This window comes from Cnephaeus nilssonii (genome assembly GCF_951640355.1).
Source record: "Cnephaeus nilssonii genome assembly, chromosome: 9".
NCBI lineage: Eukaryota > Metazoa > Chordata > Mammalia > Chiroptera > Vespertilionidae > Cnephaeus > Cnephaeus nilssonii.
Window position 1 is genome coordinate 93,124,735 of NC_137080.1, and position 18,269 is coordinate 93,143,003.

General features: G+C 60.5%; 1 protein-coding gene across 3 annotated transcripts in view; it reads left to right on the forward strand.

The window, feature by feature from the left end:
• The window catches only part of GRM4 (glutamate metabotropic receptor 4), a gene marked incomplete at both ends in the record, with an annotated part of 104,361 nt that overhangs the window by 38,645 nt on the left and 47,447 nt on the right, over positions 1-18,269 (forward strand). For all 3 annotated transcript variants that reach the window (XM_079781664.1, XM_079781666.1, XM_079781665.1), the window contains one exon: positions 7,125-7,341. In XM_079781664.1, the coding sequence (XP_079637790.1) occupies positions 7,125-7,341 (217 nt within the window). The remainder of the gene's footprint in view (positions 1-7,124; positions 7,342-18,269) is intronic.

Here is an 18,269-nt window from a genome sequence, read left to right on the forward strand (position 1 = left end):
TCATGGAGCTGATGTTTTGGGGGAGGTGGATAGCAAATGCAATAAGTCAGTAAATATAGAGTGTGGTAGAAAGCGATCCTTGTTATGGGGGAATGTAAGCAGGCATGGTGGAGATGGGCACAGGGGACGGTGGTGGGAGGCCTCCCTGAGGTGACACTGGGGCAGCCTTGGAGGGAAGGAAGTGAGGGAGTGAGCCGCATGCTTATCTGGGGGAAGCATCCAGGCACTGGGAATGGCTGGTGCAAAGGCCCCGAGGCCCCGAGGCAGAGTGCCTGGCATGTTCATTGTACAGCAGGGAGGCCGGTGTAGCTGGAGCCAGGAGAGCCCGGCCACGGTGCGAGTGGTTGGAGATGAGGTCAGAGGTCACATATGTGAAAATGCGTTGGTAAAATACCAAGTGTTGCTGATAATTCTGACAGCTTGCCCTACACTGAGCTGTAAAGGGCATTGTATTAGCACCTGGCAGGGCTCCCAAAGAAAGGCTGGTATGTGAGCTTTGCTGGAAGAGGAGAGGCCTGCTCTCTCTCCTCCTGCCCACCGAGGGCCCCAGTTCTTCTGGCTGCAAGATGGTCGCACTTTCCCAAGCCGTTTCCCCATTATGATGCCGGAGGCGAGAGGCCAGCTGTGACTGTGGGGCCAGCGGTGGGTGGGGAGGATGGCAGTGGTCCTGGGAGGGCCCTGACCTGCCAGGGGACACTGGTGACTGTGGAGGTGCCCACACATTCTGGCCGTGCCTGCGGCCTTAGGGAGGGAAGTCAGGGGCCACGAGCCCACTTTCTGGCAGCCTTGGGTGGAGTTGGTGATCCTAATTAAAAGCTTGGGTCCAAAGGGCTTGATGATAGAATCTCTAATTAAATCACTTCATCTCGTCTGGGAGACAGAAGTTTGTGAATGATCCTTTGTGTTGGAGACAGATGGGCCACTTCAGCCCCTGGTGTGGCAGCCGGGAGTGGGGGCTGAGCAGGAGAGGAAATAGGGCTGGCTCTGCCCGCCGCTGCCCTGAGAACCCTGCCCCGCAGGACAGTGGGCGGCCCTCCTTGTCACCGGAGGCTGCCGCTCTCACCCTTAGGTTCTGCGTGTGTTATATGCACCCACATGTGTGTGGGACCCACTGTGTAAGGGGAGGCTGAGGTTTTACATGACAGTTAGTAGCAAGGGCTCTGGGCTAGTTCCTCTGGGTTCAATTCCTGGCTCAGCCAGCCACTCACTAGCTGTGTGACCTTGGCCAAGTTACTTAACCTCTCTGTACCTCAGGTTTGGGAGAATGGAGAGAATAAGATCGGAGGTGTTAAGGCCTATAAAACCACTTGGGACAGTTCTTGGCACATAACACTCAATAACTGTGAGTCCCCACGACACTGATTGCATGTGTGTGTGTCTGTTTGGGTGAATTTAATTCATTCCAGCTCACACGGGCCTGTGAGGAGTGTGAGCTGACACAGCCAGGCGCGTGGGCGGAGACAAATGGGAGTCCTTCCAGGCTCTCTGGGAGTGAGAGCGCTGTGCCACCTGTGTGTGTGTGAGTGTGTGTGTGTGTGTGTGTGTGTGTGTGTGTGTCGTGAGGGGCTGCCACAGGAACAAACCATTCCCAAGTCTGTGGCTTAAAATACGTACACGCAATACTGCCACGTTCCACGTCTCCATGGCAGGCGGGGTGCCCTGCCCATCTCCTCAGGGACCTGAGCGTCCCTGGTCCTGGCAGCAGAGGGAGCATGGGCCCCGTGGGACTCACAACGGCAGGGCCGTGCTCTGGCCTCAAAGTGGTCGTCTTTCCTGTCCGAGCTCATTGGCTGGAACAGGCCACACGGGCCCAGCCAACCTCAGGGCCAGGGAGCTGAATGTGACCGCGTGCTAGGAAGGCAGAGGCTGGCCGTGGCTCAGGACCAGCACCATCGTAAGTCCTGTGCACATCCGTTCATTGTTGAGTGTCTCTCTCAGCAGTGACAGCTCCCTGACGGCCGGCATTCCTCTGTGTGTTTACCCCGGGGCCGAAGATTGTGCAAGGCGCAAAGCAGGTGCTCAGGAAACCATTGCTGAGGAGTGACTGCGTGAATGAATCCACAGTCTCTGAGGAGTGTGGGTGGAGGGACAGTGTGGGAGGCGGAGGCTGGCGACCGTGGGAGCCGCTGTGGCGAAGGGACCTCGTGGGCCTGGTGTGCAAATTTTATCGTCTTTTAAGAGCCTTGTCGCCTCAGAGACTCTCATGCCCACTTCTCAGTTACGGTGGGAAACGCTGCAGGCCGCGGTGTGAGGGCAAGGGGCCTGTGTGATGGCAGAGGAGGGCCGGGGCCACCCAGTCGCCAGGCCTGGGGAGGGGCGGAGCTGGGAGGCGGAGCGCCCTGGGGTGGGAAGACCAGCAGGCTCAGCTCTGGGCAGAAGGCCCCTCAGGGCTTGTCCGGTGGCCGGCGGGGCAGACAATCAGTGGCCCTGGGGCATAGGTCTGCCGGCCAGGGCCAGGCCCCGGGTGACCGGATGCTCGGGCTGGGAGTCACGGCCGGTCTGTGTCCACAGAGCAGGGTAATGAGGTCTGACTAGTGGGAACGTCCTGACCTGCACTCCCTCAGGGGAAGGCCCGGCCCCCCAGTGGCCCAGTGAGTGTGGGGGGAGGCCCTTAGTGTGTGGCCCCGAGCAGGCTGTGGGGCAGGTGGCGGGCAGTTCCGTCTGGGCCTGTCCTGGTCCTTCCACAGGCCGCCCAGCCCCGGCCCAGGCCCCTGCCTGGGGCGCCTCCGCTTCCCAAGCTTTGGAAGTCCCTTCTCTGTTCTCAGATGATTGTGGGGCGCCCAGGGGTATGGGTGTGCGGCTGGGGTCACTCTTGTCTTCTGCTCCTGGCGCTGTCACCACGGGCCTGGTCAGGGCTGACTCTCCTTGGCGTCGGGCAGGTGGACTCTCCCCGGCTGCCCTGCGAGGCCCCAGGAGTTCCTGGGTGCCCCACACCCAGCGCTTCAGCCGGGAGACATTTCACTCTGAGGACCTCCTTTTCCCGCCCGCCCGCCCTCCCCGAGGCTAGTTCTCTGCATGCCGGCACCCGGCGGACAGGAGGTGCTCATGCTCCATGAGGGTGTGCCGTGCCTGGTTCTCAGTGGGACACCCCTCCCCGCTGGCGACACCTCCTGCTCCTCAGGGCAGTGTCTGCAGCGGAGGCCCTCAGGGCTCGGCGGGTGAGGGTGTCGGAGGGGACCGTGCAGGCCGGGCCTTTGGAAGCTGCCTCCTCTGGCCGGCTCTCCGACCCGCATGTTCCTGCCCGCGTAGCTGTCGTGTACCTGAAAGCCCGCTGCCTTTCATGTGAAGAAAGCCCGGAGCCGGAGGCCTCAGGCAGCTGGGACGGGAGGGCCCGGAGCAGGCAGCCAGCTCCTGGGTCTGCCCGGCCCGTGCATGGTCCCTGCTCCCTGGCTGAGGGGATGAGGCAGGCAGGCGGGCTCCAGGGTCTGCGTGGGCCCTGGCCTGGGCGGGGCTAGCAGCAGAGGTGGCTGCAGGCTCCCACCCTCATTCTGCTGCCTGGCCTGGCTGTGGGTAGAGCAGAGGGAGCAGGGTCAGCTGGGAGGGTGGGCAGCGCCGGAGGCCTGGGCTCAGGGTGGTGAGCAGGGAGGCAGAGCAGCTCCCTGGGCCTTGCTTCAGGCATCGCCTGGCTCTGATACTCCAAGCGCATTTTCATCTCTCGGAGCCTCATTGTCCTCATCTGTGAAATGGGCATGAGGGCCCGGCCTTGCCTCCCTCCCAATAATAATCTCTAGCGTTTGCTGAGGGCCCCCGTGTTTTTTTTTTTTTTTAATATATTTTATTGATTTTTTACAGAGAGGAAGGGAGAGGGATAGAGAGCTAGAAACATGGATGAGAGAGAGACATCAATCAGCTGCCTCCCACCCCCCCCCCCCCCACTGGGGATGTGCCCGCAACCAAGGTACATGCCCTTGACCAGAATCGAACCTGGGACCTTTCAGTCCGCAGGCCAACGCTCTATCCACTGAGCCAAACCGGTTTCGGCAAGGGCCCCCGTGTTTTAAGCACTTTGCGGGGACTCACGAATGCGGTCCTCTCTATTGTTGCTATGACTACTTTAGAGGGGGGAACTGAGGCCTGGAGAGGCCTCTGGATTGCCTAAGGTCTCGCAGGATGGCAAAGCTGGGTGGCACAGTCCCGGGCAGGCCGGGTGGCACAGCCCCGGGCAGGCTGGCTCCAGGGTGCGCTGGGAGCTTCCGTGCTGTGCCAGCATTGGGGAAGGGGACAGAGGAGGTGCTTCTAAACACTGAAGCTCACAGCAAGAGGGTGGGTTCTGTCAGGGGGCCCTGGGGCAGCTGCGGTGGTGGGCATCCACCCACTTGAGTTGGGGTGTCGGCCTCGTGCAGGTCAGGGTAGGGGGTTCACTCCTGCTGTTGTGAAAAGCCTTGAACAAAGCACCGGCCCAGGAGACTGAGCCCTAAGGGGGCCGAGGCACCCCCTGTCCTCTCGGGGTGGTGTGGGCTGGACTGGCTGTCAGTCTGGGAGCCAGTGATCCCGGGCCTGAGTGTGTGCCGGCAGACTCACCAGACCAGGGTGTGTGTGGCTGTAGGTGAGCACGGCAGCCTGAGAACAGTCAGGCTCTAAACACACATGTGTACATGGACACAATGCACATGCCTCCTCACACATGTGCACTCACATGCACACATGCACACGGGCCTTTGCACTGGCTGTTTCCTCTGCATGAAACGCCCTCCTTCAAATACCCACGTGGCTTCGACCTTCGTTTCCTTGGATTCTTAACTCATTGTCACCTGTTAGAGGGCTTTCCCCGGCCCCTCTCTCTGACAGCCCCCTGCTCCTCCATCTTCCATTTCCGCCTGGACCTTGTCCATCTAATGGCCCTGCATCACCTCCATTGACGACTCTGTCTAGATCGGGAGCCCACGAGGCCGTGGTCACCGTCTGTCTCCAGTCCTCAGCGCTCGCTACACGTGGCTTAATGCCATTTGGTAGGAGGAGTCAAGAGGGAGTGTGCTGTGTACTTGTGTGCTCAGGGCACATGCTTCCCACACGTACGCACTCACGCAGATGCACTTGGCATTCATCTTCATTGTGTTTCAAGCCCGGAGGCAGCTTTTGTCTTTCCGCAGTGCATGAGCCTCCTGGTCACCCCAGCCGGGGGTGTTTTCAGCTCCTAGTAAGTGCGCTCCCCGGCAGAGACCCTGCTGGCACAGGCGGGAGCGGGGCCCATGTGCTCACCAAGGTTCACAGGTACTTGTGTTCCAAGGGCGATGTCTGCATGATTCCACATGCAAAAGGCACAAAGGGTGTAAGGTGAAAGGTCCCTGCCCAACCCTGCCCCAGCCGTGGTTCCCTCCCAGAGGTGCCTTAGCCGTGTTGTGGAGGATCTGTGTGTTTATAGCCGGGTACACACGGCCCCTCACGCAATAGGGGCGCCAGGGCTGCACCCTGCTTCTCTGTTGCTGTTGTTTTGAGCCTGTGTCTTAGAGAGCGGCCCAGAGCGGTGCCTGGAAGGCTGCCTGCTCTTTCCCGCAGCTGCACAGCATTCCTGTGTGGCCATAGCTTCTTCCACCAGATTGTCTCCAAAGTGTTCTGTACGGAGGGTGCTGCCGTGAATGGGCACAGAGCTGCAGCGAGAGGGGCTCAGACAATCCAGAACAACCATTCGTTCCCTCACCTGGGCTCCCCCACGCCTCCCAGGGGCTGGGTCCCTTCCCACGAGTGAGCTCATGGGGGCCCAGCTGGGGCCATCGCAGGGGCCGAGCTGGCCATGCCCTTTTCCCCGGTGGAAGGTGCTGTGTCTGACTCTCCTTGGGGATGAGGACACCAGAGGCACAGGCTCGTCCTGGGGCGCCCCCAAGCCTCTTGCCCCAGCACATTTCCCACCCTCAGTTGCCACAGGGACGAAAGCTCTGGCCACGAGAGTTTGTGGCCAGGATTGAATCTTAGTGATTCCTTACGCGGGTCAATCTTAGGTTTGACATCAGCCCAGATCAATATGCCCACCCCTTCACCCGTCACCCTGGACAGCTGAGGGCAGGGCAGAGGGCACAAGGAGGTGGGAATGGAGAGCGTGGAGCACCGAGCACCCCTGGGGCGCCCGGGCAGTGCGCCTGTGAGTGCGGCCGGGAGGAGGGGAGGCGCAGGGGTCCGCACGGCCCCGTCCACAAGCTTTGGAGGTGGTTGATGTCAACCTCAGGAGGCAGGCAGCCTAAGGGCTCGCATCTCACCTCTGCCTGGGGGCGGGGAGGCGGGGGCTGTGGGCCTGGAAGGTGCTCCAAGGCCGCGGTAAGTGGGAGCTGGGGCAGCAGGCCTAGAGCCTGTGGGACGGTGGCCCCTGCCCCTCTGGGCCCTGAGTCCCAGACTCTGGGAGAGGGATTTCTCAAAGGCCCCACCCACTCTGGCCTCCTGGGATTCCATCCATGGGAGGTAGGGCGGGGGGCGAGGGGAGCTGGAGCCTGGGTCCAGAGGGAGTTGTGGGGACAGGGTCTGCTGGGTGGTGACCCAGGGGCTACCTGGGGAAAGGAGATGGACCCTCAGGGTCCCCTCTTACTACCATCACCCCACCCCATCCCCAGGCCAAACCATCCCACACAGCTGGGGATTTCCCCAGCTGGGATCTTCCAACTCTTTATGTAAATCAAGGCACCCAGAGGTCCCTGGGGTGTGTATACACATGCATGTATGTGTGTGCATATGTATAGATGCATGTGTGAACATGTGAGCATGCATGTGTGTGCATATGTGAGATTCCCGATGACTTCGTGGTGTGTGGTTGGGGGACCACCAGCCACAGGACCCAGGTAAGCTGGTGGGGAGGCTTTCTGGAGGAGGGCTTGATGCTGAGGTGCCAGGCACGTCCCCGCCTTAGCCAGCCTCACTCCTCTGGGAGTGGGAGGCCACAGGGGCACAGGGTCAGGGAGAGCTGACTGGAGGTGGGCGGCATCAGGACCTGGGCTGGAGCCAGGGGCAAGGCCGGCCGACCATTTGCCCACCCTCTCTGGGCCTCAGTTTCCTCCATGTCACAGGGTCTCCCCCAGGATTAAGGAGGCAGTGCCCGCGGGAAGACTGGGGGACTGGAGGGAGGTTGGTGTGTAGGGGTGCGGTGCTGGATGGGCAGGGGGGTGCCAACCGCCCCCATTAGTGGCCCCTCTCACCTCCAGATCCCCCAGATCAGCTACGCCTCCACAGCCCCGGACCTGAGTGACAACAGCCGCTACGACTTCTTCTCCCGCGTGGTGCCCTCGGACACGTACCAGGCCCAGGCCATGGTGGACATCGTCCGCGCCCTCAAGTGGAACTACGTGTCCACGCTGGCCTCGGAGGGCAGCTACGGCGAGAGTGGCGTGGAGGCCTTCATCCAGAAGTCCCGAGAGGACGGTGAGTCAGGCGCCGCCTGCAGGGTCATCTTGGGAATGGGGGGCCTGTCACAGCACCTCGCTGTGCACTGCCCCCCAGCCATTCGCTGGGTCCTGCCTTGGGCTCTGCCTGCCCCGGGCCCTGCCCTTGTGGGCCTCGGTCTCTCCTCTGAGCACTGGGCCGTGGCCTTGCCGGGAGCTGGGTGACTCCTGGGGGCGAGGGGCGGGTGTGAACGACTTAGCAGAGGCGGCCAGGCCGGAGGGACTGGCAGTATTCCTGGTGTGGGAGCTGGTGGAACAGCCGCTGTTCTCAGGCAGGGGGAGGGGCCGGGGGAGGGGAAGGAGGTGGCCTTGTTTAAGGGGTGTCAGGGGCCAGCTAGCAGGTTCTGGAAGCACCTTTGCGGGATCAGGAACTCGGAGTCCCTAAGACTGAGCAGTCTGGTGGGTGCGGTGGGGCCGTGGGTCACATCTTGCTGCTGGCTCTGGCTCCGTGAAGTGGGTGCCGTGGGTGGGATGGGAGGACTGTGGGACAGTGAATTGCTCTCCTTGAGGACCCCGCCCCCCACAGGCCTACTTCCCCGGTTAAGCTCACTGCTTTCCCTGAATTGCGTCAGCAACTCGAGCTATCAGCCCGCGATAAGCGGTAAGCGGTAAGAGGCCGACATAACAAGGTTTCACCCTGGGTGGCCCTGCCCAGGGAGAGCAGCCCTCTGCTGCCTGCGGTGGCTCCCGCAGCAGGTGAGCCCTATCTGGGGGGGGAGGGGGGCGGGGGGCAGTGGGAGGCAGCCCCACCTCCCTGTGGAGAGGCCCCTCCGCCCCTCTCCTGGCCGCTCCCAAGGCCCCGTCTCTAAATAGCTCCTGTGGCACCTCGACCTTGGGGTGGCGTCTGTATATTTATACCCATATAACCCGGCACTCTAATTGCTTTTTCTAAGGACCACAGTGTCCAGAGCCTGGCGTCGGTAACACCCTGCGGGCCTAATCCCGCTATAAATCTTGGATAAGCCTCTTTAATTGTACAGCCAAACCCTCCGGGTGCCTGTGACCTGGCGGAGAGGGCGGCCTGCGGAAGTGGGGCGGCACTGACTGATGGCTGCGGCTGCGGCCACGCCCACTCCCGCAGCCCGGCCTGCAGGGGGAAGGGGCTGGCTGAGCCCTCTCCCACCTCCTGCCATGTGGGTGGCAGCTGCCGAGACCCCAGCCTCGGTGGCAGTGGCAGACTCTGTGCTGCAGCCCTCCCCCTGGCTGTCTGCGTGCCGCCTCCTTTGCTGACTCTGGGCTGGCCCTTGCCCCTGCTTCCAGGTTTCTCTCCGCACAAGTCCATTGCCTTTCTGTTTAAGATGCAACCTCTGCAGGATTTGGGGACAGAGGTGCCGGCTGGGGGCAGGGGCAGAGGTTCTGCATCTCAGTGCTCAGCTGCGGTCAGCCCCTGCTGCGAGGGACCTGGCAGCCCCCCCCCCAGTACTTCCTGCCCCCTTCCCCCCCACCATGTGCCCAGCAGTGCGGAGCACCTGTCTTATGCCTGTTGTCCTGGGCATTCCTCCTGCCCCGTGAGGTAGGTGCCCCATTTTACAGGGAGGACCTGAGGCACAGAGAGGCCCAATAGTAACTGGCAGCAGGTCACACAGCGCGTTACTGGTGGAGAAGGGATTTGAACTCTGGAAGTCCAGCTCCAGGACTAGAGGTCTTAACTGCTCTTGTATTCTTGTCACTCTATCTTCTGCCCGTTTCCCACTGCATTAACTGAGACCCGTGTGGGCCAGCCCGTGCGACACACACACACACACACACACACACACACACACACACACAGAGGCGCGTGCGAGTGCGCAGAATTAAGGCATGAGATATGGGTGAGGTCTGGGCATTGCGTTTTATCTGAAGCTAAGATTCCATACAAATTTCCCGTTAGCATCTAATCAGACATTGGGTAGTTGGAAAATACAACGTCTACTCAAGACTTTGGAGGACTTGCAGAAAATAAGAGAGCTAGCTTCTCTACCGAGCCTCCAGCTCAGGGACTCTGCCGGGCACAGGTGCCCCGCACAGTGCCGCTGCCCCCTGCCCTCATCCCATTGCGGAGGGCCTGGCCTCCCCTGGCAGCACCTCCCATGCCCCAGGTGCTCCCGCTGTCACAGTGCCCGGTGCATAGCCCTGGGCGCTGGCTGGCCTGCCCTGGTCTGTGGGCAGCTCGGTCTCCGTGCCCTGCCTGCTGAAAGAAGTTGATTGGAGGACCATCTTAGGTGAGTGAAAAGAAAAGGAGAAAAAGCCATGCTCCAGCTGGCCAAATTGAAAGGAGAATTGAATGGCCAGTAGGAAGAAGCCACTGTACCTTGTAGCCTCATCCCTGAGAAAGATTAAAGATGTCTTTGGCCGTATACGGTACTGATTTGTCCTCTGAAGTGTAATCATCAGTGAGTTGCTCAGGGGAGCGCCAGGGAGTGGGGCAGAGGGCAGGGTGTGCACACAGAGCCCTGGCCAGGGCCCGGCCAGCAGGTCGTGGGCACCTACTGTGTGCTGGCCTCCGGGACCTGCATAATTATGCCAATTTTGTAGATGAGGCAACTGAGGCCAGAGAGGGTAGGTCCGTCTCCCAAGGCCATGAAGCCAGAACGTGGAGGAGCTGGGACGGGAAGCCTGCTCTGTCTTCTGGGTGGGAGCTCCCGGGGAGCGCCCGGCACTGACGGACACTGGCATGGGGCTTGAAGAAAGCAGGGTCAGTCCAGGGGCTCACTGGGGGTTTGGGTCGGGTCCTCTCCGTGAGCAGTTCCAGCACCCTGGACACATCGAGGCCTGTGCTTCCGGGGTGGGAACAACATGGCCTTCCTCGGTGTGGCAGGAAGGCGCTTCGGGGCCCAGGCCTGCTCCTGGGAGGACACCCCGTCCTTGCACAGCAGGAAGTTCCGAGGCCGCCTCTCCCAGTCACGCTCCTGCGACCCCGTTGATATTCCAGCGATGCTGATGAGCCAACCTGTTGCTGCCTGACCTCCAGCTCCAACGCCCAGGGCTGAGCCTCAGACTTGTATTTCGATGGCATTGGCGTGGGCACAGGTGGTGACGGGCAGGGCCGTGGCTGTGTGAAATCGCTGGGCTCAGCTTCCCTGGCTGTGCACGGAACGCGGGCCGCCTGGAGGCTGCGCGGGGCTGGGAAGAGCTAGACCAGCTGGAAAGAGCTGTGCCAGCCCCCTAAAGGGGCACTTAGAGAGTCCCTTTCTGCTGCCTCCCCTCTCCTCCTTGACCTCATCTCCTCCCACTTCTCTGACCCTCTGCTCCAACACTCCAGGCTCAAGCCCACCCAGGGCCTTCGCACTGCTGGTCCCTCTGCCTAGAAAGCTCTTTCCCTGGATATCCATGTGGCTTTCATCCTCAGTGCACTCACGTGTCTTCCCAGGTGTCCCCTCTTCAGGGAGGCCTCTGATCACCCATTACTCTTCATCCTCTCTTCCCTGTGGTTTCTTTAAAGCACGTGACAAGTACATTTTTATTTGTTTATGGCCCACCAGGGCAGAGACTTTTTGCCTGCTTTGTTCTCTGCTACATTCCCAGCCTCTAGCACAGTCCCTGACTGGCACATAGTAGTTGCTCAGTAAGTGTTTGTGGAATAGATGATTGATCACAAAACCCAGCTCCCAACTACTCACTTCTTTAGCCCCCCTCCCACCCCTGGGCCTGCGAGGTTGCTCTCCTAGCCTACCGAACGGCAGACCGAGGCGGGCAGAGCATCGGCATCTGGGTTAGGTCGGGCTGCCAGGGACTCGGCCTCCATCCCCACCGAGCTCCCTGCTGTCTCTGAGCCTCCACTGACTCACTGAGGACAGAAGTCCTTTCTGGGGGGCAGAGGCAGGGCTGTGAGAACTCGGGGCCTGTCTGCACCGGCTTCAGGCTGAAATGTGGGGTTCAGCCTCCTCTCATTTCTCCTACGGTGCCTGCCTCAGATGTGTTACCGAGAGGCTGCCTGCCCCAGAGGGCGGGAAAGGGAGAGGCTCGGCCTGCAGACCCACTTGCGCCTCCCGGCTGGCCTGAGCCTCACAGACTTATTTCACACCGGCGGGTGTGGAGAGGCGCCTGGCCGTGGGCCCGTGGCTCTCGTGGGCGTGGGAGGAGCGGTGCCCCGCCCTGCTAGCAGTAGGCCCTGAGTGAGTGAGTGTAGGGAGCAGGATGCATCTGCTGAAGTGAAGAGAGACACTTCGGGGGCGCGGGGGCCCTGCCGAGCCAGAGGGCAGGCCAGCAGGGCTGCGGGAGGGTGCTTGGCCTAGCACAGAGGAAGGAACGGGCCTGCCAGGTGGGGGAGCAGCATGAGCAAGAGTCTGGAGGTAGGTGTGAACAAGGCAGATGGGACCCCGGCGAGGGGCCTGGCCTGGTCCTAGTGGCCACAGGACAGGGGCCAACGTGCAAGGGAGCTGAGCAGAGTTTCTTTTAGGACAATCCTGTGTTTTTAAACGTTTTGGCACTTGGGGTCACACCTGCTTGCCTGAGAGACGATGTGAGCACACACCATCACCTGCCACGTCCAACCTGCTCAGGGCCGGGGGTCTCCCTGCCCATCAGGCTCAGCGCCAAGTCCCCTCCTCACTAGGCTTCCCTGACCTCTTCCCGCCAGCAGCGCTGCTCACCTGGGCGGGGACGGTCTCCCCAGCGCCGCCCCCCCGAGGGCTCAGTGCTGTGACCTCTCCCTCTGCCTCGTGCACTTGACTGGGTGCCCCTCGCCCGCCGTTACACAGCAGGTGTTTGTCGAATGGACACCTAGGTGAGCAGATGACCAGCCCTGTGCCCTCGGCATGCCACTGCCCTTCCGGGCTTCCTCTTCTCCCCTGCAGCAGGCGGGCGTCAGCTCACCCCCAGGGCCCAGCCTGACCCTGCGGGCTGTGTCCTCCATCGCGCCGCCTCCACATTCTTAGAAGCGAAGGCTGTCAGGCTGTTCCCACGAGCCTGGCTCGTTCTGCAAACACCTCAGACATTCATGAAACTCCTTACTGGGGCGGCTTCTCAGAGCAGGGCTGGGAAATGAACTTCCCTCAGGCCCAGGGGTGGATGTCCAATGGGGCACTTCAGGGCGTGGCCTTCGGCCCAGGGCTGTGGGGCCAGCGGCACGGGGCAGAGCCTGAGCACCAGCCTTCTTGCCCCGGTCAGGTGAAATGGGTTGGCGTTAGCGAGGGGATGGGAGCTGGAAGCAGGGAGGACCCTGCCACTGGGTTGGTGTTGATGAGAGTGGGATGCTTTGCAGCATCTTCTCAGGAAGAGACCTCTGGACTGTCCCCCCAGTTGCCTCCTGGACTCACGGCCCAGGGACCTGGCAGCTGGCACCTGGCGTGCCCTGCCCGCTGACCATGCATTCTGCAAGGGTGTGGGAGGGAAGTGGGCCCGCCCAGCTGCCAGCCCCCACCATTCAAGCTCATCCACCAGGACTCCCTGAACCGGAGACCCATCGCATCGTCAGCTTCCCTGTGCCACCCGTCCCTCTCCGTGGGTGGAGATTAAGTGGACCTGGCCCGGGCACCTCCTGCCGAGCCACAAGGCCTGCCACACGCTCGCCGAGTCTGTGGCAGGCACTCAGACACGGGCAAGGTGCTGGCGTTAATGTGACTGCAAGGCGGTTGTCAGGTCAGTCTGTGTCCCGCCACGAAGATGAACCCGCGCCTGCCTGGCCCTCCTCAGGGATTTCACCTGTCTGCTTCGATTTCCCTGCCGCTCGGGCCTCTCCATGCTGACAGTCCTCTGGTTGAGTGTCCCTTTCCCTGCTCTCTCCGCCTCGAGGGGCTCGCCCCGGCCTATCCCGATGGGAGCAGGAGATAGAGTGATGTCTGGATTCACCTCAGCTCGCCGGGAGTGACAGCAGGATGTCAGGCGAGCCTGCTGCTCCGGATGCTCGGCCTTTCCCTCTTGGACGGAGCGACCGTTTCTCTCTCTGGCCTCCTTTGCGGCACAGGCATTTGAAGAAGATTTCTTTGGGCTTTAAAACACGTCCCTTTGCTGGTTGCAGCCCCTTTGTGGCCTTGGCCTCCTGAATCCTGTCCTATTCTGGGTGACACAGCAGAGCGGAGTGGTTAACAGCCTGGATGCCGGCTCTGCCCCCGGGAGCCACCTCGAGCCGCCACTTGAAGTTTCCGGACCTCAGGGTTCACCTGGGGAAGTGGGGTAGTCACAGTACCTGCCGCACGGGTTGCTGTGAGCACTGAGTCAGTGTGATGAAGCCCTTCGCTCAGCCTGGGCCTCACTAGGCTAAGCTGCCAAGGTGTGGGCTTCCTCGTTGACCAGAGTAGAGGGGGCAGAGGGCTGGCTGGGGGCCTGGCCCAGGTCTCGCCCTGGCTCTGGCTCTGGGTGGCGGTGTGACCTGGTGGGTCACTTCCCCTCTGAGCCCCAGTTCATCGCCAGTGTGAAGGTGATGTGTCAGGACCTCTGAGGCCCCCCTGACCTGGGTCTTCACACCCTTCACCCAGGGAGAAGCTTTCCTACTGCTGCACGGAGGTCCGGGTACCACAGGGTTGGCCTTTGGTTTTTGGGGTGTCTACTGTTTTGGGCCCAGACCTGTGCCCACCGAGTAGCCGCACCCACAGCAACCCATGTCCTCAGCCCTTCCAGCCTCTTCGGTTTCTCGGCCTCTGATACTTTTGAAAGTAAATCTCTAAGCCTGGTTTGAACCCCATTTTCTCAAGTTCACTGTCTTGCCCTTACCTGAGCCTCCTCACCGAGAGCATGTAGGCCCTGCCCTCCCAGGTTCAGGCCCCAGAGTCCCCACTCTGAGCTCCTTGGAGATGTGGCTAAGGCAAGGCCCCCCTCTTATTCCCTGCTCCTCGGAACGGCCCTGCAGGCTCACCATTTTTTTCCCTTCCCACCTGAGACTTCCTGCTGCCGGCTGGTATGTGGCTGCTGACTGTCCTGGGGGGGCCCTGTGTCAGCCCTGTCTCCTACTCCTAGGTGACCTCAGACAAGGCACTTCCCCTCCCTGCACCCCCAGTTCCTCACCCGTGAGCCCCGGAAGAGGCTATGTGCAGTCTTCAGTGGGCTGCCCACGGCCCTTGGCCCTTGTTATTCTGTGTCCCCCCGGCTCCAGGCCTCCTCCAGAGCCTTTGGCTCCAAGGCTCTGCCTCCTGCCTTGGCCTCAGCCAACCTGGCCTGTGAAGACCCTGAACTTCCTTTTGTTTTAATGTACATGTTTTTAGGACGGTGTCATTAACTGTTATAGAAGCTGCCAGGCCTGGCCCCACCTTGGCCCCTGCACAGCTGCCCTGAGAATTGTCCCCATTTTACAGGGGAGTGACCAGGGCCTGGGCTGCCTGAGGTCTTTCAGGGGCAGAGCTGGGGTTTGCACTCGGCCGCTCCAACACTGCCCGGCTCTGCAGCTCAAGGGGAGGGAGGCGGAGCCCTCCTTTTAATGGGGCATCGGATTCCCTTCACCTGCTTCTCCAGGGAAGCACTGGTGTCAGGCAGATGGACGGACCTAGGAGCACTGCCCCCAGGGGGCCAGGCAAGGAAGCGGCAGAGTGGCTCCTGTGATGGGGAGTGCGTGTGACAGGGATCACCAGCCATGGGTGGCTCAGTGGTTGAGCATCGACCTATGAACCAGGAGGTCATAGTTTGAGTCCCGGTCGGGGCACATGCCCAAGTTTCTGGGCTCAGTCTCCAGTGTGGGGCGTGCAGGAGGCAGCCGATCAATGATTCTTTCTCATCATTGTTATTTCTACCTCTCTCTCCCTTCATCTCTGAAATCAATAATTTTTTATAAAGTGGGCACAACAGGCCTGGGAGGTGGGGCAGGACCCGTCCCCTCCTTCATGGTCACTCCTTCAGTGCTGACCCAGGACTGTGCTGGCAGGGAGGGAACCGGGACGTTCCTGTCTCCTGCTATTCAGCCCCTTCCTCCCCACCTCAGCACAGTAATTCATTCATTTGGTGAATAAATATTTATCGAGCACCTACTGTGTGCCAGGCATTGAGTCGTGACACTGAAGATACAGCCTGCAGTAAGCAACTAAGTGCACCGCTATGTAATTTCACCAGGAGCTCCTGGGCATCGCCAGGAGGAAGGATACTGCCGCGGGAGTGGCAGAGGGGGCAGGTGGTCAGGGAGGCCTTCCTGCAGCGGTGACAGCGTGGGCGTGAGCCGCGTGGAGATCTGTGGGGAGACAGCCCCAGGCAGCGGAACCAGCGAGGGCGTGGCCCGGGGTGGGGCGGGAGCAGCCAAGAGGCAGGAGGGGAAGGGCACGTCGCCCAGGGCTCTGGGTCACTGTGAGGACTTTGGGCTTTGCTCTGAGTAAGATGGGAGCCAGCGGAGGGCTGCGAGCAGAGGGGGGACATGAATGGACTCAGATTCAATAGGATTCTGCTGGCCGAGTGTGGGGAAAGGATGTGGGCCTGAGGCAGGAAGGCCAGAGAGGAGGCTCCTGCTCTCATCTAGGCAAGAAGTGGTGAAGGGGGTTGTGTGTGTGGGGGTGAGGGTAGATTTGGGGTGTACTTTGAGTTTGAGCCCACTGGACTTGCTCTCAGGATACCTGTGGGCAGAGAGAGGGGCATCGCGCGGGCGCTCCTGGCTTCAGCACCACGGATAGCGGCACCCCCCAAGGCGGGAGACATTCCCGGAAGCTCTGGTCAGCTCAGGTCCCCAGCAAAGGCCAGCTCTCAGTTCTGCAGTCTGTGCACGCTGAGCGAGAGCCTCATTTGTAAAGTGCGGATCCCTTCCCCTCGATTTTGTTATCAATTTTTTTTAGCCAAATATGTTTATTTCTGGGCACTGCTGCAAATTCTTTCAGGGACGAGGCAAGTCTGAATGCAGTTTTACAGCTGGGATGAGGGATTTGGAAGCAGTTGTTTCCAAAAATCTCTGCATCTGGCTAAACTGTTGTGGGGGTGGGGCAGGGTGGGAACGGGGGAGGGGGTCTTCCTTGAGGCTGGGCGGTGGGAGGGGAACCTTGAAGAGTGGGTGGGTCAGTCCCAGGGGAGCAGGAGGGTGCCCTGGGAGGGGAGCTTCGTGACCGAATTTGGTCCTTCATGCCACCTCCTCCTGAGAGTGAGGAGGGCAGCAAGCCCACCAGGGGTGAGTGGCCATGGCCGAGTGCTGGCCACGGGCTTCTGTGTGTCTTTGGACAAACCACTCTTCCTTTTCGGTTCTCGGTTTCTTCATCTGTAAAACGAGGATAACTGCAGTCCTTACGTTGTTGGTTGTGGTTAGAATGACGAAAACAGGTGAATTAGCCACCGGAAAGGCCGAGAAAGGGGGCGCGGGGCTGCCTCCGAGGCCTCGGACCCCAAGGGTGAGCACTGGGCCTCTTCCCCCCTCCCATGCGACCGTCCTCTTCCTCCCAGCTTTCCCTGGTGTATTATAGCCGTGCTCCATTTTCTGTAGACAGAACGATCATATGGATATTCCACACAAACTCTCATTTTTAATGAGCCGAAGGAAAGCTAATGACCATTTGCAGACGTCTTGGGCCCAAGGGAGGCCTTGGGATGGGAGAGGAAGGAGGACAAAGTGACAGCAATAGGAGAGAGGAGGGGGAGAATGAACTGGAGGGGGGTGGAGTAGAGGCTGCCTGTCTGCCCCATAGCGAAGAGAGAAGAGGCAACTTGCCAGTCACCTCAGAAGTGGGAGGGAGAGGAAGGAAGGTGGAGAAGGAGAAGGAGAAGGAGAAGGAGAAGGAGAAGGAGGGAGAAGATGGGCTGGAGAAAGGGAAGGTGAGGCAGCCAGGACTAGGCTCTGGTTTGCGGGGCTCAGTTTTCCTATCTGTACATTGGACGTAATACCTAAGACTGGGCTGATTGGGAGGATCTAATGAGAGACCATGTGAAAAAGTATTAAACGGAGGAGTGCTGCGTGAACGTGAGGGACCATGGAATAATGAGGGAGCAGGCTGTGTGTGTGACAGTGAGCGAGGGGAGTGGAGGAGACAGGATGGGGCAAGGGAGTGAATATGGGAAGGAGGGAAGAGGAGGTGGAGGGACAGGAGCTGAAGATGGGGCATGAAGACCTGGACAATAGGCCAGCTCTTAACTAGGCCATCTGTTGGTTCATTCATTCATTCATTCATTCATTCTTTAGCATCGATCATCTACTTCAGAGACGGATGTCTGCCCCCTGAGGGCAGGGTTCCTGGCTTTCTTATTCATGGCCATGCCCTCAGTGTCTAGGACAGCGCCTGGCACTGGGAGGTTCTTAGCAAGTTGTTGCTAAATCAATGCCTGCTCCGTGCCAGGCACTGTCCTAAGCACTTTAATGTATTAACTCACTTATTATTCACATTCTGTTAGGAGGAGACTAGGCCCAGAGAGGTTAAGTAACTTATCCATAGCCACACAGCTAAGAAGTGGCAGAGCTGCAATCTGAACCCAGGCAGCCTGGCTCCAGCCCTCACGCCCTGAAGCATGAGAATTATAGAACCGGCTACAGCTCAGGCAGAGGGTATCGAGTGCCAGCCGTGAGGGTGTGATGAGAGCAAGAGGGCAGCGGTGAGTTCTGACTGGGGGAGGGTCTGAGATGTTTGGGGAGATGGAGGAGGAGAGATGGGGCCCCTCGGCTGGGTGGGGATGGCAGGTGGAGAAGCAGGGGGGTGCTCTGGGAGAGGGACCAGCACCAGCTCCAGGTGGGAGAGTCCGAGTTGAGGTGGAGGGCGTGGTCCTGCTGTGGAGTTGTGAGGCTGAGGAGGGGCGAGGAGCTGCTGTGTGACCTCACGCCAGCTGTGCCCTGGAACTGGGGCAGATGGGGACGGGGTTGTGGGTCTCACGGTTGTGGCTCCTGGGCAGAGGACTCGGAATGAACTCTCAGCAGTCCGGGCCACACTCCCCTTCTCTGAACCACGTCTGAGAAATGGTGGCTTTCCCTCATTCTCACCACTGAGAGGGGGGGAGTGGGGCCTGGGCCAGGGCAGTGGTCTCCCAGGGCGGCTTGGGGTGGGGGCAGGCCAGGAGCCAGCCATCTCTCGGTGCTCTGCCCCCACGCCCCCCATTAACCGCCTCCCC